Genomic DNA, 21,840 nt, shown 5'->3' on the forward strand with positions numbered 1-21,840 from the left:
GTCTCCTTACTCGTTCCGTAACACATCATCCCGCAACTAACTCATTAGTCACAATGCTTGCAAGGCTTATAGTGATGTGCATTACCGAGTGGGCCCAGAGATACCTCTCCGACAATTGGAGTGACAAATCCTAATCTCGAAATACGCCAACCCAACAAGTACCTTTGGAGACACCTGTAGAGCACCTTTATAATCACCCATTTACGTTGTTACGTTTGGTAGCACACAAAGTGTTCCTCCGGTAAACGGGAGTTGCATAATCTCATAGTCATAGGAACATGTATAAGTCATGAAGAAAGCAATAGCAACATACTAAACGATCGAGTGCTAAGCTAACGGAATGGGTCAAGTCAATCACGTCATTCTCCTAATGAGGTGATCTCGTTAATCAAATGACAACTCATGTCTATGGCTAGGAAACATAACCATCTTTGATTAACGAGCTAGTCAAGTAGAGGCATACTAGTAACACTCTGTTTGTCTATGTATTCACACATGTATTATGTTTCTGGTTAATACAATTCTAGCATGAATAATAAACATTTATCATGATATAAGGAAATATATAATACTTTATTATTGCCTCTAGGGCATATTTCCTTCATAATTGAACTATATCTATTATGGTTGGATATGATATGACTATTTTTCTTCGACTATCTAACTCTACAGGAAAAGATTGTCAACCTCAGTCTAAAATTTCTTGGTATTGAAAGTTATCTATATGACTGAAAAAGTGTTTTTCCTCGCGTATATCCTTCGTATCATCTCTATTGCAGGAAAACCAAATCTAAAGCAGATCCACTCCAAGCAATATACTCATGTTTATCTTGCTCTGTTCTTTCTCGAATATCTAACCTGCAGGAACTTTACATCTCGTGTGGATCCAAATTGTGTTCTGAGAAAACCTTCATGTTATATCCTTCGTCACAAATCATTTCAAAGTATTCATCATATCTAATTCTTCTGGAAGATTGTGTGACAGGAATTACCTTAGACACGGTCGAGTGCATTGAAAGAAGTCAAGATTGAGATCATATGTCAATGGCACTCATACAAAGATTCACCTCGCATCCTTCTTATTTAACTATGCACTCAAATAATGCATATTTTCAGGGGGAGCCTGTTTATCTTCGTAATTATCTCTCGTCTTTTATTTTCCTTCGCATTACATTCCATTCATTATCTATCCTTCGATGTGATATGTTTTGTCAACAATCATCCAAAAAGGGGGAGATTGTTGGTGCAATATTTTCCTACCTTTGTTTGGAGATTGTTGACAGAAACAGGTATGGACTGATTTGTTTGCTAGTGCATACAGAGAGAAATAGTCCATACAGAACCGAAGAGAATGCTGTCTCCGGTGCCAAGTTCGAGGAACTTCACCGAAGTATATCTGCGTTGCATAGAAGAATGAACTATATTTGTTGAAATCATATAGACGAGAAGATTGATGTGATCGAAAGTTTACTGCTGAAACGAAGCATTTGGTTGAGTATCATCGTCCGAAGATATTGACTGCAACGAATGGAAGTTGAAGACATAGTATCCATTTCGTTTTTCTTCTTCTGTTCATTTGAGTCATAGGACCTCCGTACTATTAAGAGGGGTATACGTTCTCTAAGTGTAGATCCGTTGTGATGCTTAGCTAAAACCTATGGAAGCTGCGAGAGAAATCTCTTTGTGTTCCGAGCAAATACTTGCCAGCAAGAGACTGTGATCTTCTTTGCTTTGAGAGATTTGTCTCAGACCGAGGAGTTAGCATTACTTGCTTCGCAAGTAATGTTACCGTTGTGCTCAAATATGAATGTTGGATTCATGTCGTTCGGCCAATTGCTGCTCTCGATGTCCAATTTGGTCATTTCCCTCCAGGGAAGGCTGCGGCTATAAATAGCCACCCCGCTCCAACATTGTCCGTTGGCTGCTTCGCTTGAGATTTCTGAAAAGATTGATTTGAGCAACCCTCTCCAAGTGATTTGAGTTTAAGATCCACCGAGTGAAAATCAAGAGCCCAAACTTAGACAGTGGTTTAGCATCACAATAGTTCTGAGTCAGAGTTCTTGTACCTGTTACTCTTGAGAGCTGCGCACTCTCTAGACGGATAGGTTTCCGCTCGAGTGTTGAAGAGTTGTTGTCTTCACCGAGCTAGATCTTCAGCAACGAAGAGTGATTGTGGTTCGCGAAGGTCGACTGAAGGTTTGGAGATCGCCGACAAGTATCTACCACAAGTGAAATCAACCTGAGTCTGATCAGCTCTGCGTTGAAGGAGAATAGGATGAAGAGAGTTTATCTTCCGTGTTAAGTCACAGCCCCTCCAACTAGACGTAGCCCTTTGGCAGAAGGGTGAACTAGTCTACCAAATCTCTTTGTCGCCATCGAGCACCACTGGTTCTATTTACTTCTCTGCAATTCTTTCAGTAGTTTTCATTCATGCTCTGTGACGATAGTTTGTCTTATCATTCATACTGTGTTGCATACCATTCGCTCTTATTTCATCTATCATATCCATTAGTTATTGTTCGATGCCCTCAGTATTGCACCATATTCATTCTCTTATGCTATCTTAGTTCTCATCATCATTTGTGTTGTGATCATTTACCTCATCATAGTTGTTTATCATAGTTATTCATCACATATCAGTTCTCGCTCTCTATCATGATAGTATATCTGTTGGCATATTGCATTACCATCATTATCATCAAGCCTACCATATACTATGCTCGAACCATTATTGCGTCTTACCTCGAAGAGTTTGTCCCTCAATAGTATGCTTGATTGAATTCTTATCTACCGAACCTTATTTCTGCTGCTGTGTTTGGGATCAGTTCAATACTTTTGAAAGAAATTTTGAATCTCCCATTCACCCCCTCTGGTCGATATACTCTTGGTCCTAACATACTTGTTACGAATTACCTTGAGACCAAACTATCTGTTACCGCTATTTTCAGTGCTTGTAGAGAATACCTTGCTGAAAACCGCTTATCATTTCCTTCCACTCCTCGTTGGGTTCGACACTCTTACTTATCGAAAGGACTATGATTGTTCCCCTATACTTGTGGGTCATCAGTGCTGCGGCCGCATGGGCCTCCCTTGTTGCTCCAGTTCACCGCCCCTCGGCCGATATATTCATCTTTCCACCGTTGCACCTCTCTCTACAATGGCGATCCAATCTGTTGGTCTTTCCCGGTACTCTGTCGGATGGGGAAATCATCACGGTGGCCATCTCCATAAACTTGAAGGTCATCATGATCGCTGGTGAGTAGGTCTTTGGAATACCGATCCACAACAGTAGCTAGTTGGTTTTATCTCCCGTGTTTCTCAATATAAAGATCACATGAGGTGTCCTACATGATTGTGATACATCTGACGTAATCTGTTGGTGTGTTTGTTGTGATACGATGGATTGTCAACTTATAATCTGATTTATCCATGAATCTTTTTGAGATCTGTTTGGTTTCTTTGTTGCATGATTCTTATTAATATATTCTCTCATATCTTTATTTATTTCTTTGGCGAAGTTTGAGGGGTAATCTCCAAGAGGGGTTTTTGTATGATAGTTGAGTTCAATCTTGCAAGTAATCTACCGCAGTGACACAAAGTGGAAAAGGCTTGTACTATGTTATTGCGAGTAGGGATGAAAATATGGTTGTGTCGTTGTCCTTTGAATGCAGGGTGAAGACAATATATCATCTATTTCATCTCATCATGCTTATTGAAATACTCTGTTTTTAGTTAATACTTTAAGTTGTGTGTTGGATAGAGGTCTTGAGATGGAGTATTAGCTATAGATGAAGTTGCATAATAGTCTATAGATATTGAGACATGATGCTCATATATTGATTATGCCATGGATAGTCATAGTTATAAAAATTGTAATTTAGTCGATGCACAACTGTAGTTTGTTCATCACACCATGTTTTTCTTTTGGAGAGAAACCATAGTGAACCTATGGATCTCATTCCATCTTCCTCTTATATGACTTCAATCTAGATCAAACACTCTTTTCAATTCATTGATTTTACTTTCTTGGCGCAATTAACTCTTCCATACACTTGTGCTTTTAATCCTTGTAACTATCAATGCTAGTCAGATTGACAACCTCACTAGTTTTATTGGGGCCAAGGTAATTTTGCATCAGGGTCTCCATGTGCTTATCATTGTTCGTGTTTCCAAACTCTTGTTGCTTTGATAAACCATAGGTCACCTACTTTAAGGGAAACTCGATGCTTGCTACAAACCCTTGCACTTGGGGATCGAACAAATTCCTGGTTCGGAGGAACCAAGACATTTTATGGTGTCGTTGCTGGGGTATTTGTTTAGCAGACATAAGTGAAGTGACAAGTCTTCAGCTCACTTAGAATAGATTCTTCAGTGATGCTCCATACTTTGGCTTTGGGTACTTAGGGTTTTTTTCCTCACTAGGATTCTCTCAAATTCTTTAGGAGGATGGTAGCTCTAAACAATACTTGTCACATATTAACACAGAGTGGTTGATAGAGGCGAAGGTGTCTCGTCTTTTGATGAGATGATAACTATCAATTTGGTGGAGCCAACTTTGACGATTCGACTACAAACGTGCACAATGTTGTGCCTCAGCAATCACTAAACCAATATCCTGGAGGTTACTGGCGATGCCGGAAGCACGATCAGCCTGACCACGAAGGTCTGTGCCTGCAAGAAATCGAAGAATGATTAAGAATATGATCAAAGAAATCTGAATATTGCGCATATAGACAAAGTATTGATAAAAGTGGGGTACCGGAAGCGGTCTTGTCCTGGTCGTTGGATACAAACAAAGTGCGCAAAGTTGCAATGGCTAACTTTTAACTAAACAAAACCCAAGGAAAAAGCTAGGGGATTGATATACTTATATAGGACTAAGGGGTGACGACCAAGAGGGTGGAAGCACGTCCCAAGGCAGCCAAAAACAAACCCTAGGTCGTACAAGGCCCATGGGCCCAAGTGGAGATGACGCAACACCTTTTGACTTGTAGTTTGACTCAGATGTTGCAACAACGTCATACTATTTCAATGGTATCTCCACGCTCCAGACGAATTTAAGGTGAGTCCAATTGGGTTGGTAAGTGCGCGAGATAAGCTTTCCAACAACAAATTCGGAGTCCGAATGTAAAAGTTAGAGCCTTTTGAATTCAGGTGTATTTGTGCAGTCCGAATCTAAGTACAAAACGTAGGGAGCTTGTTCTGTAACTTATCTTGACCCCAAACAAACGTTGGAGAACTTCTTGTACAACACCTAATCATATCCCTTTGTGTTCTCATCACGCATGGTTTGTACAAGTGTCCAATACTCCTGCAATTAGACATGGCATAAAAGTTGATGAAGTATTTTTGTCCTGGTGACATAAATAAATAATTGTAGAGCTTTTATTAGAAATCACATCACAAATATATATATGTATGCAATATATTTGGTCGTATCCAAGGTAGCCATGTCCTCATTAGCAGTGAACCACCTTATGGTGGAGGAGGTGGCTTTTATAGTCGGGGTTGCAACCCAAGGTCCTGATATGACCGTGAGAGGGGATGGGCATGCCAACCAGCTCGAAAATAGTCAAAAAAGTTTTGAACTCTCAAATTCTTTGCACTAGGAGAACCAAACCGCTAGTTTCCTAACTCTTCAGAGATAACATTAACGACAACATCCTGAATAATATCATCTCTACCATTGAAGAAAACGAGTCATGTTGTAATATATTTCCAAAGTCTTCTCGAAGAAATAGGTTTTAGTTGAACATAACTTCAGAAATACTATCTTCATATCACATGAACCCCTCTTTATAGTATGGTTTGCCACATGACTTAAAAAGAATAAAAATAGTACAAAAGACCAAGTCTTCATGATACAGTTCTTCGGTTAATTCTTCATAAATGGCGCACCAAGGTCTTTAATGTTTCATTACATTTTTAGTAGTTGTCTACGACGGTTAAACCAAATCTTCAAGGACTTTCACTTGTGTTCACAAACACATTAATCCCTTAACCATTTTTGTCATATATTCCAAAACAACAAAGGGGGCACTAGATGCACTTACACCACCTCAGCAGAGCCACTCCCCTGACACCACAGTCCACCTCAACAAATCGACTTTCCTCATCCACGATATAGGATGAGGACCCCTAGACCTCCCGCTTCATCCGCCCTGTTGTCCACCTTACCAGAGATGCTCATACGTTTGGCGCGTCCACCGCACCTGAGCCATTCCCTCGGCACCGTATTCAGCCACCTTAGCTTTGCTTCCCCGCTGCTAGCAGCCATCGAAATGCAAGCACCTTCAAGGGTTCATCATATGAAGCTAAGGCCTACACGACACCGAAAAAGAGGTTGTACATTCATCTTATCATTTTTCGCTTTATCTTCATGTTGATCTCTTAGAATATTACTTCAAATTACACAACGATGCTAAAGTTAACGTTGTGCTTTTTTCCCTGCTCCAGCCACATCGTCGTCCACCTCACCAGAGCGGCTCCAAAGATGGACACGTCCACAGCACCCGGGATGTTTCGTGGAGGCCTCCTTCCTCCGCATGAGATTTGCTTCCCCGCTACCTGTGGCCACCGAATAACAATACCTGCGACGACTCACAAATGAAGTTGAAGCCTAAACACGAGGTGGTACTCTTTCATGTCTTCTTACATTATGCATCTCAACCTGGAAATATGTTATCACTTGTTAAGAGTCTTAGTTGGTCCAGATTAATGTTCACTTGAGTTTGTAAATGCATGTTGGAACATACCGAGAGTGGAAGGAATAGTATATATGTCTACTATTTGGTTCATCTTGGGTGGGAAATGAATAATACATATATTTTGAAGCTATCATATGTCGTGATTAGTTTTGGCTCTATCCACTGGTTGTTACTATTAGAATGGACTTTAGATAATCTCATTACTCCCTCTGATCCAAATTAATTGATGCAACCTCAATACAATGTCCATTTGACATTGTATAGAGGTTGCGTCAATTAATTTGGATTGGAGGGAGTACATATTTTTTTCTAATGCATGTCAGCGATTATACATAATCATGTGAACATGAGAAGATACAGAGAAGAGTCTTGCATAGAAATACAATGTCGTCCACACTTAGCTCCATGGTGGACGCAACAGCACCCCTCCTTCCCCTCGAGGTTCTTCTCCCGAGCAAGATAGCGACATAAGTTGATGTAGCTCCTCGGATTGGGATTCAGAGTGTGATGGCCAGTCCTATTTCCCCAAGGTGTTTTCACTAACTTTGTAGGGTGATACGTGTCATACCATGCATACGGTGTCTTTCACTGCTTAGTTTAGACATCATATACACAATATTTCTATGTCATTTGCCTAATATAGATATCATTTATGTGAATACCATCTGCTTAGTTTAGACATCATATATGTGAATTATGTCTTGCCATCTTGTTTAGTTAGACAACATATAGGGGAATTATGTCACTCCATCATGTTTAGTTAGGCATCATATATGTGAATTATGTCATGCCATACTTTTTTCCATTATGTATTCCATCTGTCTACAATGTTTGTACATTCAATTATTGATCTTGTGTATCCGACATTTGAAGGGAAGAGGGTCATGAAAATATCTGGAGTAAAAAAAGATCTTTAGAACAAAGAATGCTACCTGTCAAAGCAGACAACAGTCCGGTTGCACTTGCCAAAGCACCTGCCCCGCCACACGGAATCAACACTTTAGCAGATAGTACCCCTACTCCAGTGGCCAGAGAAACATCTATACCCCATTGAACCCCAAGGCCACCAAATATTAACCAATTTCAGTTACCACAACACTAACTAGGTTGGCCACAGAACACCAAACACGAGCAGTTAATAACCCAACTCCAGTGCCCAAAGCACCAAGACCACCACGAAGAACCCCAGCTCCGGCAGGTAGTATACCTATTCCTGTGGACAAAGCACCACTAGTCATCCATAGTTTAGTGGGAATGGTTTTTTATGTCATTAAAATGTATGTGTGTATCTTCTCATCGTGAAAATATTATACTAAAGATGAAGGCAAACCCAGTTTTCTGTTTTTTTCCAAGACTTATGTGTAACTAATGTTATCCATGACAATTATTTTGCTTTATCCCATACTTTCTAGCTCCATGTCGGTTATAACTCAGCAATTGTTCCTACTTTTCGTTATAGATAATGGCAAATTTCGACACTTAGGACGAGGCAATCTGTCCTAATTGATGTGCTATCTACAAGAGTGCGGTGCGACAGTGTCGACATTACCTGAAGAAACAATACTTCAGTGGCAAGGACATTCACGAAGTTCTTCTATTTTTCTCTGAAGAAACATTTAAAAGACGATGATTCGAAACGCATTGTTCTGCATTGGTCCCGGCCCAAGAATCGGGTACGGTCTATGAGATCAGATCGCACTTTTCGAACTACTATATATTTGTGCATGCTCTTACAATTCTCTGTTCTTGTAGGATAAGTGCTTAAAGTAAAAAAAAACTCTGCTCAGGTAGATTTCATAGTATGATGCGCACTGCTTTGCTCTCTTATCACTGAATCATACCAACTAATTTCAATTTTTAGGATCCAATTGAAACTTCAATGACAAAACCGGTACCTTTTTAAAACTTGTTCAAACTACTACTCCCTCCATTCCTAAATGTAAGTCTTTGTAGAGATTCCACTATAAACCGCATACGGATGTATATAGATGCATTTTAAGTTTAGATTCATTCATTTTGCTCCGTATGTAGTCCACCTAGTAGAATCTCTACAAAGACTTATATTTAGGAACGGAGGGAGTATATATTTGTGCATGCTCTTACAATTCTCTGTTCTTCTAGGATAAGTGCTTAAAGTAGAAAAAATACAACTCTTCTCAGGTAGATTTCATAGTATGATGCTCACTGCTTTGCTCTCCTATCACTGACTCGTACCAACTAATTTCAATTTTCAGGATCCAATTGAAACTTCAATGACAAAACCGGCACCTTTTCAAAACTTGTTTATTTAACTGTTTTGCTATTGTAAATTGATCTGTGCCAGTTTTCAATTTTAATTTTATAAATAGTTGTCTTCTTATGTCATGCACATTATTAAAATTAAAACAATCAATAATGTTCTTTAGCCGTGCATGTATGCTTGTGATGGTGTAATCTAATGGTGTTGTGTAGTTTTCCACATGTACATTATATCAATGCTTGACATCATAACAACATGCTACAGATGATGAGACTCCTGTCTTTTAATCCAAAAGCAATGATTCCATATCCATTGTAGTTTAGTACACCATACGAAATTAACTTGTAAGTTGTTCCTGTACCAGTTTTTCAGCCCATGTCCCCACGTTTTCCGGAACACTGCCAGTTTTGTGACCATTTTTTAGATTATCTGTATGTTTTGTGATAGATAATATTTCATATATATGCACAGGACATGCATATTCTATTATCAAACATGTAGTACTTCCTTTGTCCTATAATATAAGATGTTTTTGCAAGCTGCTTTAGCTTGCAACGTCTTATATTGTGGGACGGGAGTACATCACTGTCATATATAGTGCAGCTGCAAAATATCATTAACATGACTATGTAGTACATACAGTAGTAGTATGTCATTTCATCTAACAGAAATAGAGTCGATAACAAAAACTAACTCGTAGAAATGGGTGGGTTTAGGCAGCAAGGCAAACTGGTTGATCCCGAGCGCCACCGTCGGCGACCTGAATGCACATCTACCATTAGATTAATTTCGACGGTGCCTTAACTAGCATTAAAGGTTTGACGGACCAATGGCAGAGCATTTTACGTCGTCTATCAATCAAAACATGTGTCACCATCGGCTAAAAAAACATGTGTCACCAGCGGCTAAAAAAACATGCGTCACCATCGGCTAAAAAAACATGTGTCACCATCTATGAACCACTGCTCTCTGCGTTTTCTTTCGTACAAAAAAGACGTTTTCTCAGCCCTGAGCTTGCCGCCTTCGACCTTTTTCATATCTTAACAAGACAAGGCCACAGCACTCTCATCTGATTCTTCTGTGACAAAGAGAAACATCATAGCACGTCCAAAGTCCACGCCACTTCATTTATCTTATGGATCCGAGAATATTTACAGAACCGCAAATGCTATTCTGAAGGAGAAGGTAGAACTCAAAGTTTCCAAATGCAACTCAATTAGAAAGAAAGAAAGAAGAACAAAAAAAATAGGCAAAAGGGTCTCCTCAACTTGGATGTCGCGCTGTAGAAGCAAGCTCTTTGGCAGCACGCACATCCAATCTTTTTCCGTTCACTCCCCAGTTAACAAGTCAGACTGTCATGAATTCCCCAGCCAGCTCAACTCCGAGTTCCCTTGGATTGCGAACCCACATCCCTCGCTTGAAATGTCCTCACTGACGCGGTCGCAATCACCATCCACATCCTCTAATTTGTCTGCTGAATGGCCTTCTCCCCTCGGACAATCTGCATACAACATATAGGTAAGAGGAGGAGCATAAATTTGGCAGTTTTTGTTTAAATTATTTATCAGCGAATTCTGCCGAAAGCAGTAACTAATTAAGATCTACAGGGAGTTATATCTTACAACTAGAATGTCAGGTTGGTACGTGTGAACAGAACAATTAGGACAAGGAAAGTTTACATACATATTTGCCAGGCACAGGATTTTTGTAGATAATGAGTGCGTCCCCTGCCTGAAGACCATGTGTCTTCACAAATTCACCTGTCAAAAGAGCAGGATGGCTCAATTAATCACGTGCTCATACTTGGAAAATATTTAAAATTGAAATCACTTCAATGTTGAAGCATATACTTGTAGAATCCAGGATGTACATTCTGCTTTTGTTGTTTGGCCAGAACCTGAAATAGCATTGCATCAGTATGATAATACAATTGCAAGGGTCAGCATTTGAGTCAACCTACAAATGTATTGGTTTCTCCATGCCATGACTAACTATCATTAACCAACACCCCAGTTCTTCCCCAAGATTTTGTTTTCTATAATTAAGTCACCGTATTCAGGTTTAACAACCATAATTTACCAGGGTTTTTTTTCAAAATTGTAACCACTTCCATGTTGAATTTGCATGTGAAAGATGCCATAATACGAGTGTACGGCTGAAAGGATACCTGTACTTAAATTTCCACGTAATCGGGAGCACCATGTCATCCATCTGCAGTATCACAGGATCCCTTTCACACAATGGTGGAAGACTAGCTTCTGCATCCTTCTGAAAAATAGTTGATGATTATGTTACAAACAATAATTCAGACTGCATTAGTTTTTTCACAGAGCATCATGATAGCATATACCTTGGGTAACACAATTCTTCCTACATTTGCAACATCACTCTTTGTCAATTCCTTGCGCAAAATAACTTGGTATTCTCCAGAGTTGAATTTCTGAATGCCCCCATGCACGCAGAAAAGGAAAATAATGTGTTTATTATGAAAGAAGTATATGTCCATTTAATGTATCAGACTCCTGATTGCGCATTTTAACTATCGTACAATTTTACAATCCGTCATTTGCCATTTCGCTATTACCTTAGGTCAATGCAGGAAAGAAATATGTACGGTAAATCTGACTAAGAAAACATGTTAAGTATAGTGTGTTACTTACACTGGCACAACTTTCATGACCTTGCTTCAACTCTGGAAGAGCGTCAACTGTTTCACATTTAAGTTCAACACCATTTCTGGCATCCATTTCATCCTTAATTGTAGCTACTCTAGCAGGCATGTCCTGTGTAGTAGCCATTTTACAGTAATATACATTAGGCAGGGGCATACAATCTTGAAAGATTCTCTAAACCTTGAAGGGTTCACATATATACCTCTGGAGCCTCAGGTTCCTTTGTAGGTAGGGGTCCTTCCATGGGAGGCATATGAGCAGACATGTTTGGTGCCAGGGATGTTGTATTAAATGACTCAATCCCAAAGCTGGGTATAGAACCTGCATTTAGATAGGGTATACAAAAACAAATTAAGGCGATCTTGCCTAGAAACCCATCATTAGTAGCCCCACATTTACAAGAATGAGAAATCCTGATTATTACTAGTTGATGCCTCAGTTCAATGGAAGAACAAGAGATCTCAGGCTAGACTGACTACCAATTACCAAAACAACCCAACCACACAATATGCACCGAGTACGGAAAGATATAAGTACCTCAAAAACTAACTTGCTTGAAGGTCATAGCTACATAAATGACACCACATGAAATAAGCTAAATTGAATATCTAGTAGGAAGAAGCTCTACTTATTGTTTATGACTCTTAACTCTCTAGGTGATAATAGAAAATCAAAAATGCTTTTAGCTTTTTGGGAGGAGAAACCATTCCATTTCTGTTTCTCTTTACCTAAAAAGCATAGCGGGTACCATGCATTGTTGTTCATTAATAAAAGAAATGGGGCACAGAGTAGGAGTTGAGGTGAGTAAAATTAAAATGTACCTGGATCTTTAGCCTGGTTGTTATCAAGGCTGAAAGGGTGGGTGTGCTCCTGATTAGGTGCAGGATAGTAGCTATATGCATTCTTGTTAAGCATGTAATGGGTCCAGAAAGCATAGCAAGGAGATAGGCTGTAATGGTATGCATTGGCAGTAGCTGTGGAAGGAGTGCTCTGCACAGCAAGGGACGTGAAGGCGCTGGTGGACGCACTCCAATCAGCAAACCCCCTTGGCGTCGGAGGCTGGCGAGCAGCATTGTGTGTAGATGCATCAGGTCCAGGTCCTGCAGGTGAGATGCACATTGCATTTCCTTGTCAGGCCACCGATCAGCGATAAGAAAAGCAAATGACAGAGTGAGCCATGATGTACTACTAGTAGATTAGGCAGCAAGACATTAGACATGTGGTTCCCCCTATATTTACATATACAAATATACAATGACAGTTGACATCACCATGGCACGGTCATCAGTAGGTATCTTGGTCTCTTGTCTCCAATAATAAATAATAAATAAACAAACAATAAAACCTAAATCGGTCTACGCGAGTTGCAAAATCAAGCAAGTGCCGTTGAATCAGACCGCAGCAGGAATGTAGAATAAAGAATATGACCTCGAGCGGCTACAGATAGATTCTGGGGCTAGGCACATGGTAGATCGACAAAAAGGAGCCGATTTTGGAAGGGATTACCGTACCCTAAATCCAGCAAAGCGGGCGCGCATTGGCGGTTTCGGCAGGTAAAAACGCGAATGCGCGATTAAAGAAAGAAGAAGGAGGACTGACCATTGAGGGGAGGAAGGGGAAAGGGGAGGTTGTGGCTGTGGTTGGGGTTCTGCGTGTGCACGGCGGCGAGGAGGGCTTGGTACTGGAACTGGTGCGGGTGGCCGGCGCCGCCGCCGCCGCCGCCGCCGTCGCTGGGCCTGCCGTCGCCTCCCATTCCCCTTGGCCTTTGGCAGACACCGCTACTCGCGCATCTACCAGCCAAGCCCTGGCTTCTCTCTCTCTCTCCTCTGGCCTCGGCTATGGGTGGGAGGAGGGGTGGTAGGGTAACCCAGGCAGGCAGAGGCGGGGGGCACGGGACTGAGGGGAGGGGAGGGAAGGGTGGTGGTCACTGACCTCTTCTCTTCTATCTATCCTTTCCTTCCCTTGGCTATTTGGGAGAGTTTTACAGTTATAAAGCTTGGACTCTTTCCTGGCTTCGCCCGTCCATCTCTCCCCCTCTCTGACTCTCTCTCCCACCCTTTCGTTGCCACAGTGACACACGTGAGTTAATTTCTTTGTTAAAACTTTGATTAAAGTTAATTAAACTTTGGGGGGCAAAGAGAAAATGCAATTTCTTGGGGAGAGAAAAGCTCTATCTTTTCTGATCTAAAACTCCCGTTAAATTTACCGCAAGGATGCACATAGCTCCGTCAATGTATGTTATACTTTTTTTTTCATAGTGCAACTTACACAATCTAGTGCAAGAGGGGTGACACAAATACCATGAAAAGTATGACATGGGTTGATTGCATTTTCTTCGTGTTGCCGTAATAAAACTTCGCTACACATTATCACATGATCTTGTATGAAACATAGTCTTTTATAAACTGAATATGGTGTCTCACCAACGGATCCACTCCGAGTGTCATACTTCTCCTTCTCCACATGCGGAAGGCGACGAAGGTACGCTCTTGCTTGATGCCTCGTCGCCACCTTGCGACGAATGCACGCTCTTGCTTGATGCCTCGTCGCCACCTTGCGATGATTTTACGCTCTTGTTTCATGCCTCCTCTCTCTATCTCTCTCTCTAGATTAAGGCTTTCATGTTGTTGTCGAAGTTGAAGGGAGTAGTTGTATTTCTCCTTCGGACCGTATGACGATTACACGTTGATGTGTGTAGAGAAAGAGATGTAGCGAGAAGCGTGTAGTGGTATGTAGGGCTAGGGAGGGGTGGAGATTGATTATAAGTATTAGGTGGTGGGTAGGAGAACCATGGCTCAAAGTTGGGCTGATTATGGAGGAGAAGATATCATATCACCCTCTTCAGACATTTGACGCAAACAAATTTGACAATTTGTTGCTAGTGGCCAACGATGACATTTGTAATATTCAATCTTCAAGATGAGATAAAGATGCGATCCACACATCTCACAAGAGGGCGAATTATTAAAACGCCATATGTATCACGTAACGTCGGAGAAGTACACTTTTTTTGCCATATATATCCACCGCCCTAGTTCTGACCTTTGTTTTATTAAAGAAAATCATATGGAGCTTATGTAGGTGCAGCTCACAAAACCTCTTGAGTTTCACGACGAGCACACGAGAATAAAGTTAATCATGTTCACCAATTTACATATATTTGGAATCCCTCAAACACCACTTTGAAATAGAAATATGTCTGACGAACTCTAAGGTGTGATCACTTGACTAATTACTTGTATGGTGCACCTTAAAATGAAAAACTATTCAGTCTGTAGGGTGGTTTTGCAACTATGACATGTATGTGGCTTGTTGACATTAATTGGTTGCTAACAAAGTGCCATGTATGTTGGGCGTACTGTCATTTCATAAAACATTTTGCTTCGTGGGTATACTGTGGATCAGACATATTGCGCAGAGACCAACTGTAGCCTATAACCTAAGGTGACTACTTGAAACATAAAATGGAAGTTAAATGAACCATTTGAACAAGCCAACAACAGGCATCGGCTCAAAGACCAACCAACCATAAATTTAGGTGAGTTATTCGAAGGACGTTTCTCGTGAATGATCTCAAAGTTTTTGTGTTCGTATTGCGTTTGTATCTACCATGTATATTTAACAATGACAAACAACGAAGATCATCGCCCATGCTCTTCTTTGGCTGGCCAGGTCATCCCAACAACTGGGTCAATAGAAAGGCCAACCACACCCTCCACGGTACACGACATGTACCATCCAAACATGGTACTCCTACTCAGAACAACCTGAGGTGAACCTTGATGTCCGAGCAAACCATAGAGTCTGAATACTGCGGAACTGAGCCTAACTAGCTATTGTAATGGGTTGTAAACCTTAAGTCCCGGTGGACGCCTGATGCTTTTGATGTTGCTAGTTCTTTGTGAAGCGAACCGACTTATGAGTAACATATATAGATGATCCTTGCCCATAGCTTTCCTTGACGACTTACTTTTTATGACATGAGACTAAAACATAAAACAAAAGTTATGTGAACTGTTTAAAGAGACCAACCGCAGGCATTGCCTCAAAGACTGCCAATTGGCGCAGAGATCAACTGCGGGCCCGATCTTAAGTGAACTATTTGAAAGATTTTGCCTCAACTGTCTGCAAATTATTATGCTCATACTACGTTTCTATTTGCCTTGACAATGATCATTCCCATAGCTTTCCTTGTCGATTTACTTTTGATGACATGGGACTCTGTTCATCATGACCCCCCCAACCGTCTACAACTACGCAAAGACCAACTAAAACTAGAATTTAAGCAAGCTGTGTGCAGTGGTTGGCCGCTGATTTGCATAGGGTGTCTGGTACGTGCCTCTTTCATGCTCCAGCCGGGTTAAAAGAAAACCCAAACGTTGTCTGGTCGCGATCCAACTATTTCCCTTAATAGTACCCTTATTAGCATGCTTACTTACAAACTCAGTCAACTAGAGGACGAACCCAATAAAAGGCATCGACACATTTGCCCCCATTTCTATTTTCCTTACACAATGTAGCTTCCATCTCATATACTTATAATTTTGCATGTTCACAACAGAGGACCAACCTCCGTGACATCTGTATAACATACCCTAACCATGCCATGACAATGGTGCAAATTTTGATCATCTCAACATCGTCGTTCCGACTGACCATTACTATGGCTCGGTACACCTATAGATTATGCCGTGCACCGCATTGAAAGAAATACTTAACATGTCTAAACATATAACTTTGACATGTACAGAAAGTTTGTGTCGCCTGCCAACAACTCAATAGATGCTTTAGAAGAGGCTTTGACATTTGTGCGCCTAACGGGTTAGCATACGAGACAAAGATAGAAGATCGAAAGGATCACACTTAAATAAACGATATCAAATGGGACCTCTTGCTTTTTGTCTATGCTGTGAAAAAGAGTGACGACTTTCGTTTCACATTCCCGCGTGGAAAAAACCATGCTACCCAAGTTTACACCCATGGACCACAATGGCATTGGAATGCAACTATACAGTAACTATACACACATGTACCTATCTCAATATGAATGTACTTAACGATAAGATATTGATTTGCTAGTGTCAAGCACATCTGATTATGTAAGTATTAATTATCATTAGCACCAACAAATGTTAGACAATGACAATCGGTCCCCATGTGCTTCATTGGCCGGCTAAGGCAGACCACACCTCCCATGTGCTTCGTTCCCAATGACTCAATCGATAGAATGCCCGACCACACCTCCCATGACAAATGAGAGCTCCCAAAACACGTCATCTGGACAAGCGCAACGTCCAAAGGTCGGGCACATAGGTCAAAACACGCCATCTGGGCAGACCACGACATCTAAAGGTCGTTACCATATTTCTATCTATAGTAGTAGACATGTCATAATATGTCTGACGCACACGAACTGTTACAATAGACGACCCATTGCGCTAATGGCCCAAAGACCAACTGTAGCCTGGAATTTAGGCAAAGTTTCTGAAAGTACAAGCCAAAAGTTAACTGAACCATTTGAAACATATTGCAAACCAGAAGCTAAGTGAAATGTTTAAAGATTGCACACCGGGCTGCGCAAGGCGGTGCCGACCGCCCAGGCTCTTGTCGTTGCAACCCCTGTCTGGATGACCGCTTGGCCTGCCCTGGCGACCCTAGCCGGATAGCCCCATCGGACCACCCGACACGCACACACCGAGTCGGGCACGCGAACGTACCTGACTGGTGCAATAGAATCCATGCCTGCCCATCTCGGGCGACCCAAGCTGTCGGTGTCAAAACTGGCAGATCTCGAGTAGGGGGTCCTGAACTGTGCGTCTGAGGATTGATGGTGACAAGGGACAAGTGGGACATAATGTTTACCCAGGTTCGGGCCCTCTTAATGGAGGTAAAACCCTACATCCTGCTTGATTGTATTTGATGAATATAGGGGTTACAAGAGTTGATCTACCTCGAGATCGTAATGGCTAAACCCTAGCTGCCTAGCCTATGAGAATTTTGATAACCTCTACGGACTAAACCCCCTGGTTTATATACACACCGGAGGGATCTAGGGTTATACAGAGTCGGTTTGCAGAGGAAGGAAATAACATATCCGGACACCAATCTTGCCGTCCACGCATATAAGAGTCCAATCCAGACACGGGGGAAAATCTTCTGCTTGTATCTTCATGGCCCATCAGTCCGGCCCATATCGAATAGCCCGGACACCCGAGGACCCCCTTAATCCAGGACTCCCTCTGTAGCCCCCGAAATGGCCTTCAAATGACGATGTAGTATCCGGCTTATGTCTTCGGCTTTTGCAAGGCTGGTTCTTCATTATACCTCGGGTGGATAACAGTCCAGCCCTGACGTTTATGTTCTGTCTTTATGACTCCTTCCCTGTTGTTGCCTCAATTTCCATGCGTCGGGCGAATGCGAACGGTCCATAATGATTATTTACCAAAAAAACTGGCCACACAGGGACGACGCCTATATAAAGAGGTTAGATCCCCAAGTGCCATCCACATCGTGTAGAGAACACCAAGACTAGCCACGGAAAACTTCAAAACATGGCCAGCGCTCCTAGCTCTTCTTCGCGCCCTCATGGCCCTCAAGAGGGTGATTGGCAGAGTTCCTCAGTGTCTCATCTTCAGTTGAGTCGACTCCAGACGAAGGGATATCTTCCCCTCGCAGATCTAGTCTCTGTGCGAGCGGGATTGGCTTCGATTGGCAATGATGTACTAGCAGAAAATTTCCCCAGTCCCAATAAGGAGGAGAGGGTGTGCTTCATTTCGTTTCTCTTACGGGGCTTAGGATTTCCGATCCATCCCTTTCTCAGGGGTCTGTTGGATTTTTACAGAATCCAGCTGCATAACCTCACCCCAGGTTCGATTCTACACATCTCAGGCTTCGTCGCTCTCTGCAAACTGTTTCTGGGCTGCGAGGCCCATTTTGAACTATGGAGAAAGTTCTTTTGCCTCGTCCCTCGCCATCGAGGGGGCTCCATATTTGAAGTGGGCGGCGCCGAAGTATGGCGCATAGCCGGATCAGGCTACCCTACTGGAACTCCCAAGAGGTATCCCAAGAATGGTCTTCGGAGTGGTTTTATATTGATGACGTCCCGCTTCCGGACCTAGTTCGGTGCGGCCTCCCCGAATTTTCTAGTGCTCCTTTGAAGAAACGCCTCAATTGGCGTCCCCGGAATCCCAAGGAGGAAGACAGTGCAGAAGTAAAGAGGTTGGTCAGCAAGGTCAGATTACTAGCTCATACCGAGCTTTCGATAATCAAAGTCATGGCCATTGCAATAAAATGATGTATTCAGCCCCTTCAGTCCAGAGTAACTCCTTTATGGTGTTACAATGGAGAATACGACGCATCTCGTTACAGACACAAGGGTCCGGACACCCCGGCCGAACTGACCATTATCCAGGCCGATCTGTATAAGGGGGAAAGAGAAGACTTCCTCCGCTTAAACTGCCGAGAAGGCTTTTCCATGTACAAACCCATTGAATGGGTAAGATTTTGATTATCAGTGTTGCTTTACCTTGGTATCGAGGCACGCTAATCAAATTGTTCTTTGTTGTCTTAAAACAGTCATGGAGGAAGATGATCGAGGACGTTCATTGTCCTTCCCCACAGCCAGAGGATCACAATCGCAACGAAGACCCTGGCTTCTGCGAGGATCTGGATATATACATAGAGTTCGATGATGGAGTATTTTATCAGGCGAGCCTTGACGACTCGGAAGTGGCTATTACGGCCGACTACCCCCGCCCTTACTCCTTCTCCATTGTAAGTATTCAAATAGCTTCCTCAAAAAGAAGCCCCTACTTGCACCTTATCCATTGCACTAAACTGTACTTCATATGATCGTTGCTCGGCAAGCCGCACTCCCTCGAGAGCGGCCTCTATGCAGGGCGATCGTTCAAAATGAAAGGAAACCGAGAGTGCTGTCGAGCCTTCTCATCCTTCAAAGAGGTATGTCCTTTGATATATGCCTAAGCATGAGATCAGATTGTTAAATTTCTCCTCTACCTCTATTTCAGGAGGAGCACGCGGCGAACCGTGGGAAAACACCCTACTAGCCGAATGTCAGCTAATCCGGCACCTGATTCGTCAACTAGGACGAGGGCTGATACAGTGCCGGACCCGCCTCCTCAAGAGGATTCGGATGACGTATCCGTCACGAATTCCGAGGTAAAGAGCATGATGAATCATCGTCGACTGAAAGAGGCCATGCGCGCTCCAGTTTTCACTGAACAGGAGTTTACCGCACTCAGCTCCGTGGATGCATATATCCGAGCCGCCCGGGACGGACTTGCTGGAGTTACTCAACTGTTTTCAAAGGATATGCAGGTAATAGTTTGTGCAAATGTAATAGATATATGCCAGTAGCCCCCGAGACTTGAAGCGGTTAGGCCAACTGATTTAAGGATCGTTATAACCTACAGGTTCTCAGGGAGAAGAACAACACGCTGTCCCAGGAGCTGAAAACAAACCAGATAAAGCTGAATGCCGTCACCACAGAGCTTGCGGAGATGAAAAAGGCCACAATGACCACTGATCAGAGGAACAAGCTTGAGGAGGAAAAGGATAAACAAGCCGAAGAGATAAAGAGCTTAAAGGCTCAGTTATCGGCCGCACAGCGAGAAAACAAGAAGTTGAAAGGCGACATATTTGGTATGACCTTTTGAACCATCTAAAGGACGTATAGTATCCCATAGTTCGGATTGTCACAACTGTGTTATTGTAGGTCTGTTAACCGGGCGACCTGAAGAGGAAGTATCCAGATTTCTAGGCGACGTGCTTAAGGAACTATCCGTGATGCATGAACGAGCCCGGAAAGCTATGAGAAGTATGGCGAAGGCTTTATGGCCATCCGATGCCCCTCCAGAAAGTATGGAGGGGTTGGAGAACCTGTTCAAAGGTGCCCGGCGCCGTTTTGAGCTATGGAAGGCGTCCGCATGTCGGGAAGGTGCACGAGAAGCGTGGGCGATGGTGAAAACGCGCTACACCGGACTCGATCCGAATCATATGGCCCGAGTTGGACCTCGGGGGCCCGACGAAAAGGAGATTCCCGTGAACTTGGTGTACGACCAAGTGATGATAGCTGCGAAGTACTCGCAAGAAGACTATAGTTTAGACAATCTTATAGATGGTATAGATAAAGAGTAGGTGTTCGTTTCGACGTATCAATGTACTTTTACTCTTTATCTCCAACCGAACATGTGAAAATTTGTCATCGCAGATTGTCGGCTTCGGCCTCCGAACCCAGAAGGTGGAGTGTTTCCGGATACCATTTGGGAATGTAAGAAACATTCATTATGTCCAGAAACCAGGCAACCCAGTCATATTGCTCGAACAGACAAAAATTTAGTTCGGGGAGTTATGTTATATTACTTATTTAACGCAAGAAACATCTTCCAAGGAAAATAGTTCCGTTAAGGGTTCCTTTCCTTGGGTTGGCATGCTTAATTATGTGTGCCTAGGCTTTGATCCGGTTTACGGGGAGCATGTCCCGTATTATTGTTTCGAAGAGTTACAGGAATGTAAAAAATCTGTCGTTGCTTGCCGACCAATTATTCTCTTAAGAACGCTAGCTTTCGGCTTCACCCGTCTGAGGTACAGGTCCGGCTTACCCGGTTCTAACAATCGCAGAGGTGCTCCCTTTACACCCTAGCCGAACAATCGGGAACATAGGGTATAAACGCAGGAGCGAGGCAACCCAGCTTGGCAAAAACTTAAGGCATAGAGGTGCATATAATGGCAAAATTTGTATATAGCGAATGACGTAAGCAATGAAAGCAACAAGCTTTTAATAGAAACTTCGTTCAACGAAGCCCCCAATTATAATGGGGTGTATACATTTAAAGATGTTTACCCCTAACAGTTCGGTACATCCGAACATACATTGGGATATAAAAAAAGGGGAAATAAAATAAAAAAGAAGAGAAAGAAAGAAGAGGAGAAAAAAGGAGCCTAGAAACATAAAGGAGGCGGCCGGATTATGCCTAGAACCGTCGAAGCCGAGCAGCGTTCCATGGATTCGGCTCAAGGCGATTATCCGATGCATTACGAAGGTGATAGGCTCCTCCTATGAGAACTTCATCTATGATGAAGGGGCCCTCCCATTTTGGTTTGAGCTTGTCCTTCTTCTTCTCTGGGAGACGTAAGACAAGATCGCCGATGTTGTATGTTTTGGACCGCACTTCTCTGCTTTGGTATCGCATGGCCTGTTGCT

General features: G+C 42.5%; 1 protein-coding gene across 1 annotated transcript; it reads right to left on the bottom strand.

Moving 5' to 3' along the window:
- Positions 1-10,045: 10,045 nt before the first annotated feature.
- On the bottom strand, positions 10,046-13,554 carry LOC123167446 (B3 domain-containing protein IDEF1). Its single transcript, XM_044585289.1, has 9 exons — positions 13,218-13,554; positions 12,440-12,718; positions 11,821-11,939; positions 11,607-11,729; positions 11,297-11,386; positions 11,114-11,214; positions 10,797-10,843; positions 10,630-10,706; positions 10,046-10,447 (listed from the first exon to the last, which is right to left on the bottom strand). The coding sequence occupies exons 1-9, from the start codon at positions 13,369-13,371 to the stop codon at positions 10,409-10,411; spliced, it is 1,029 nt and encodes a 342-aa protein (XP_044441224.1). The 5' UTR covers positions 13,372-13,554; the 3' UTR covers positions 10,046-10,408.
- Between the last annotated feature and the right edge of the window lie 8,286 nt (positions 13,555-21,840).

The sequence above is a fragment of the Triticum aestivum genome, chromosome 7D (genome assembly GCF_018294505.1).
Source record: "Triticum aestivum cultivar Chinese Spring chromosome 7D, IWGSC CS RefSeq v2.1, whole genome shotgun sequence".
NCBI lineage: Eukaryota > Viridiplantae > Streptophyta > Magnoliopsida > Poales > Poaceae > Triticum > Triticum aestivum.

Coding starts and splice junctions, on each gene's coding strand:
- LOC123167446 (XM_044585289.1), bottom strand. CDS start 13,371: ATGGGAGGCGACGGCAGGCCCAGCGACGGCGGCGGCGGCGGCGGCGGC. Junction 11,940..12,439: donor CAACCAGGCTAAAGATCCAG/GTACATTTTAAT, acceptor ATCTAAATGCAG/GTTCTATACCCAGCTTTGGG. Junction 11,215..11,296: donor GAAGAATTGTGTTACCCAAG/GTATATGCTATC, acceptor ACTATTTTTCAG/AAGGATGCAGAAGCTAGTCT.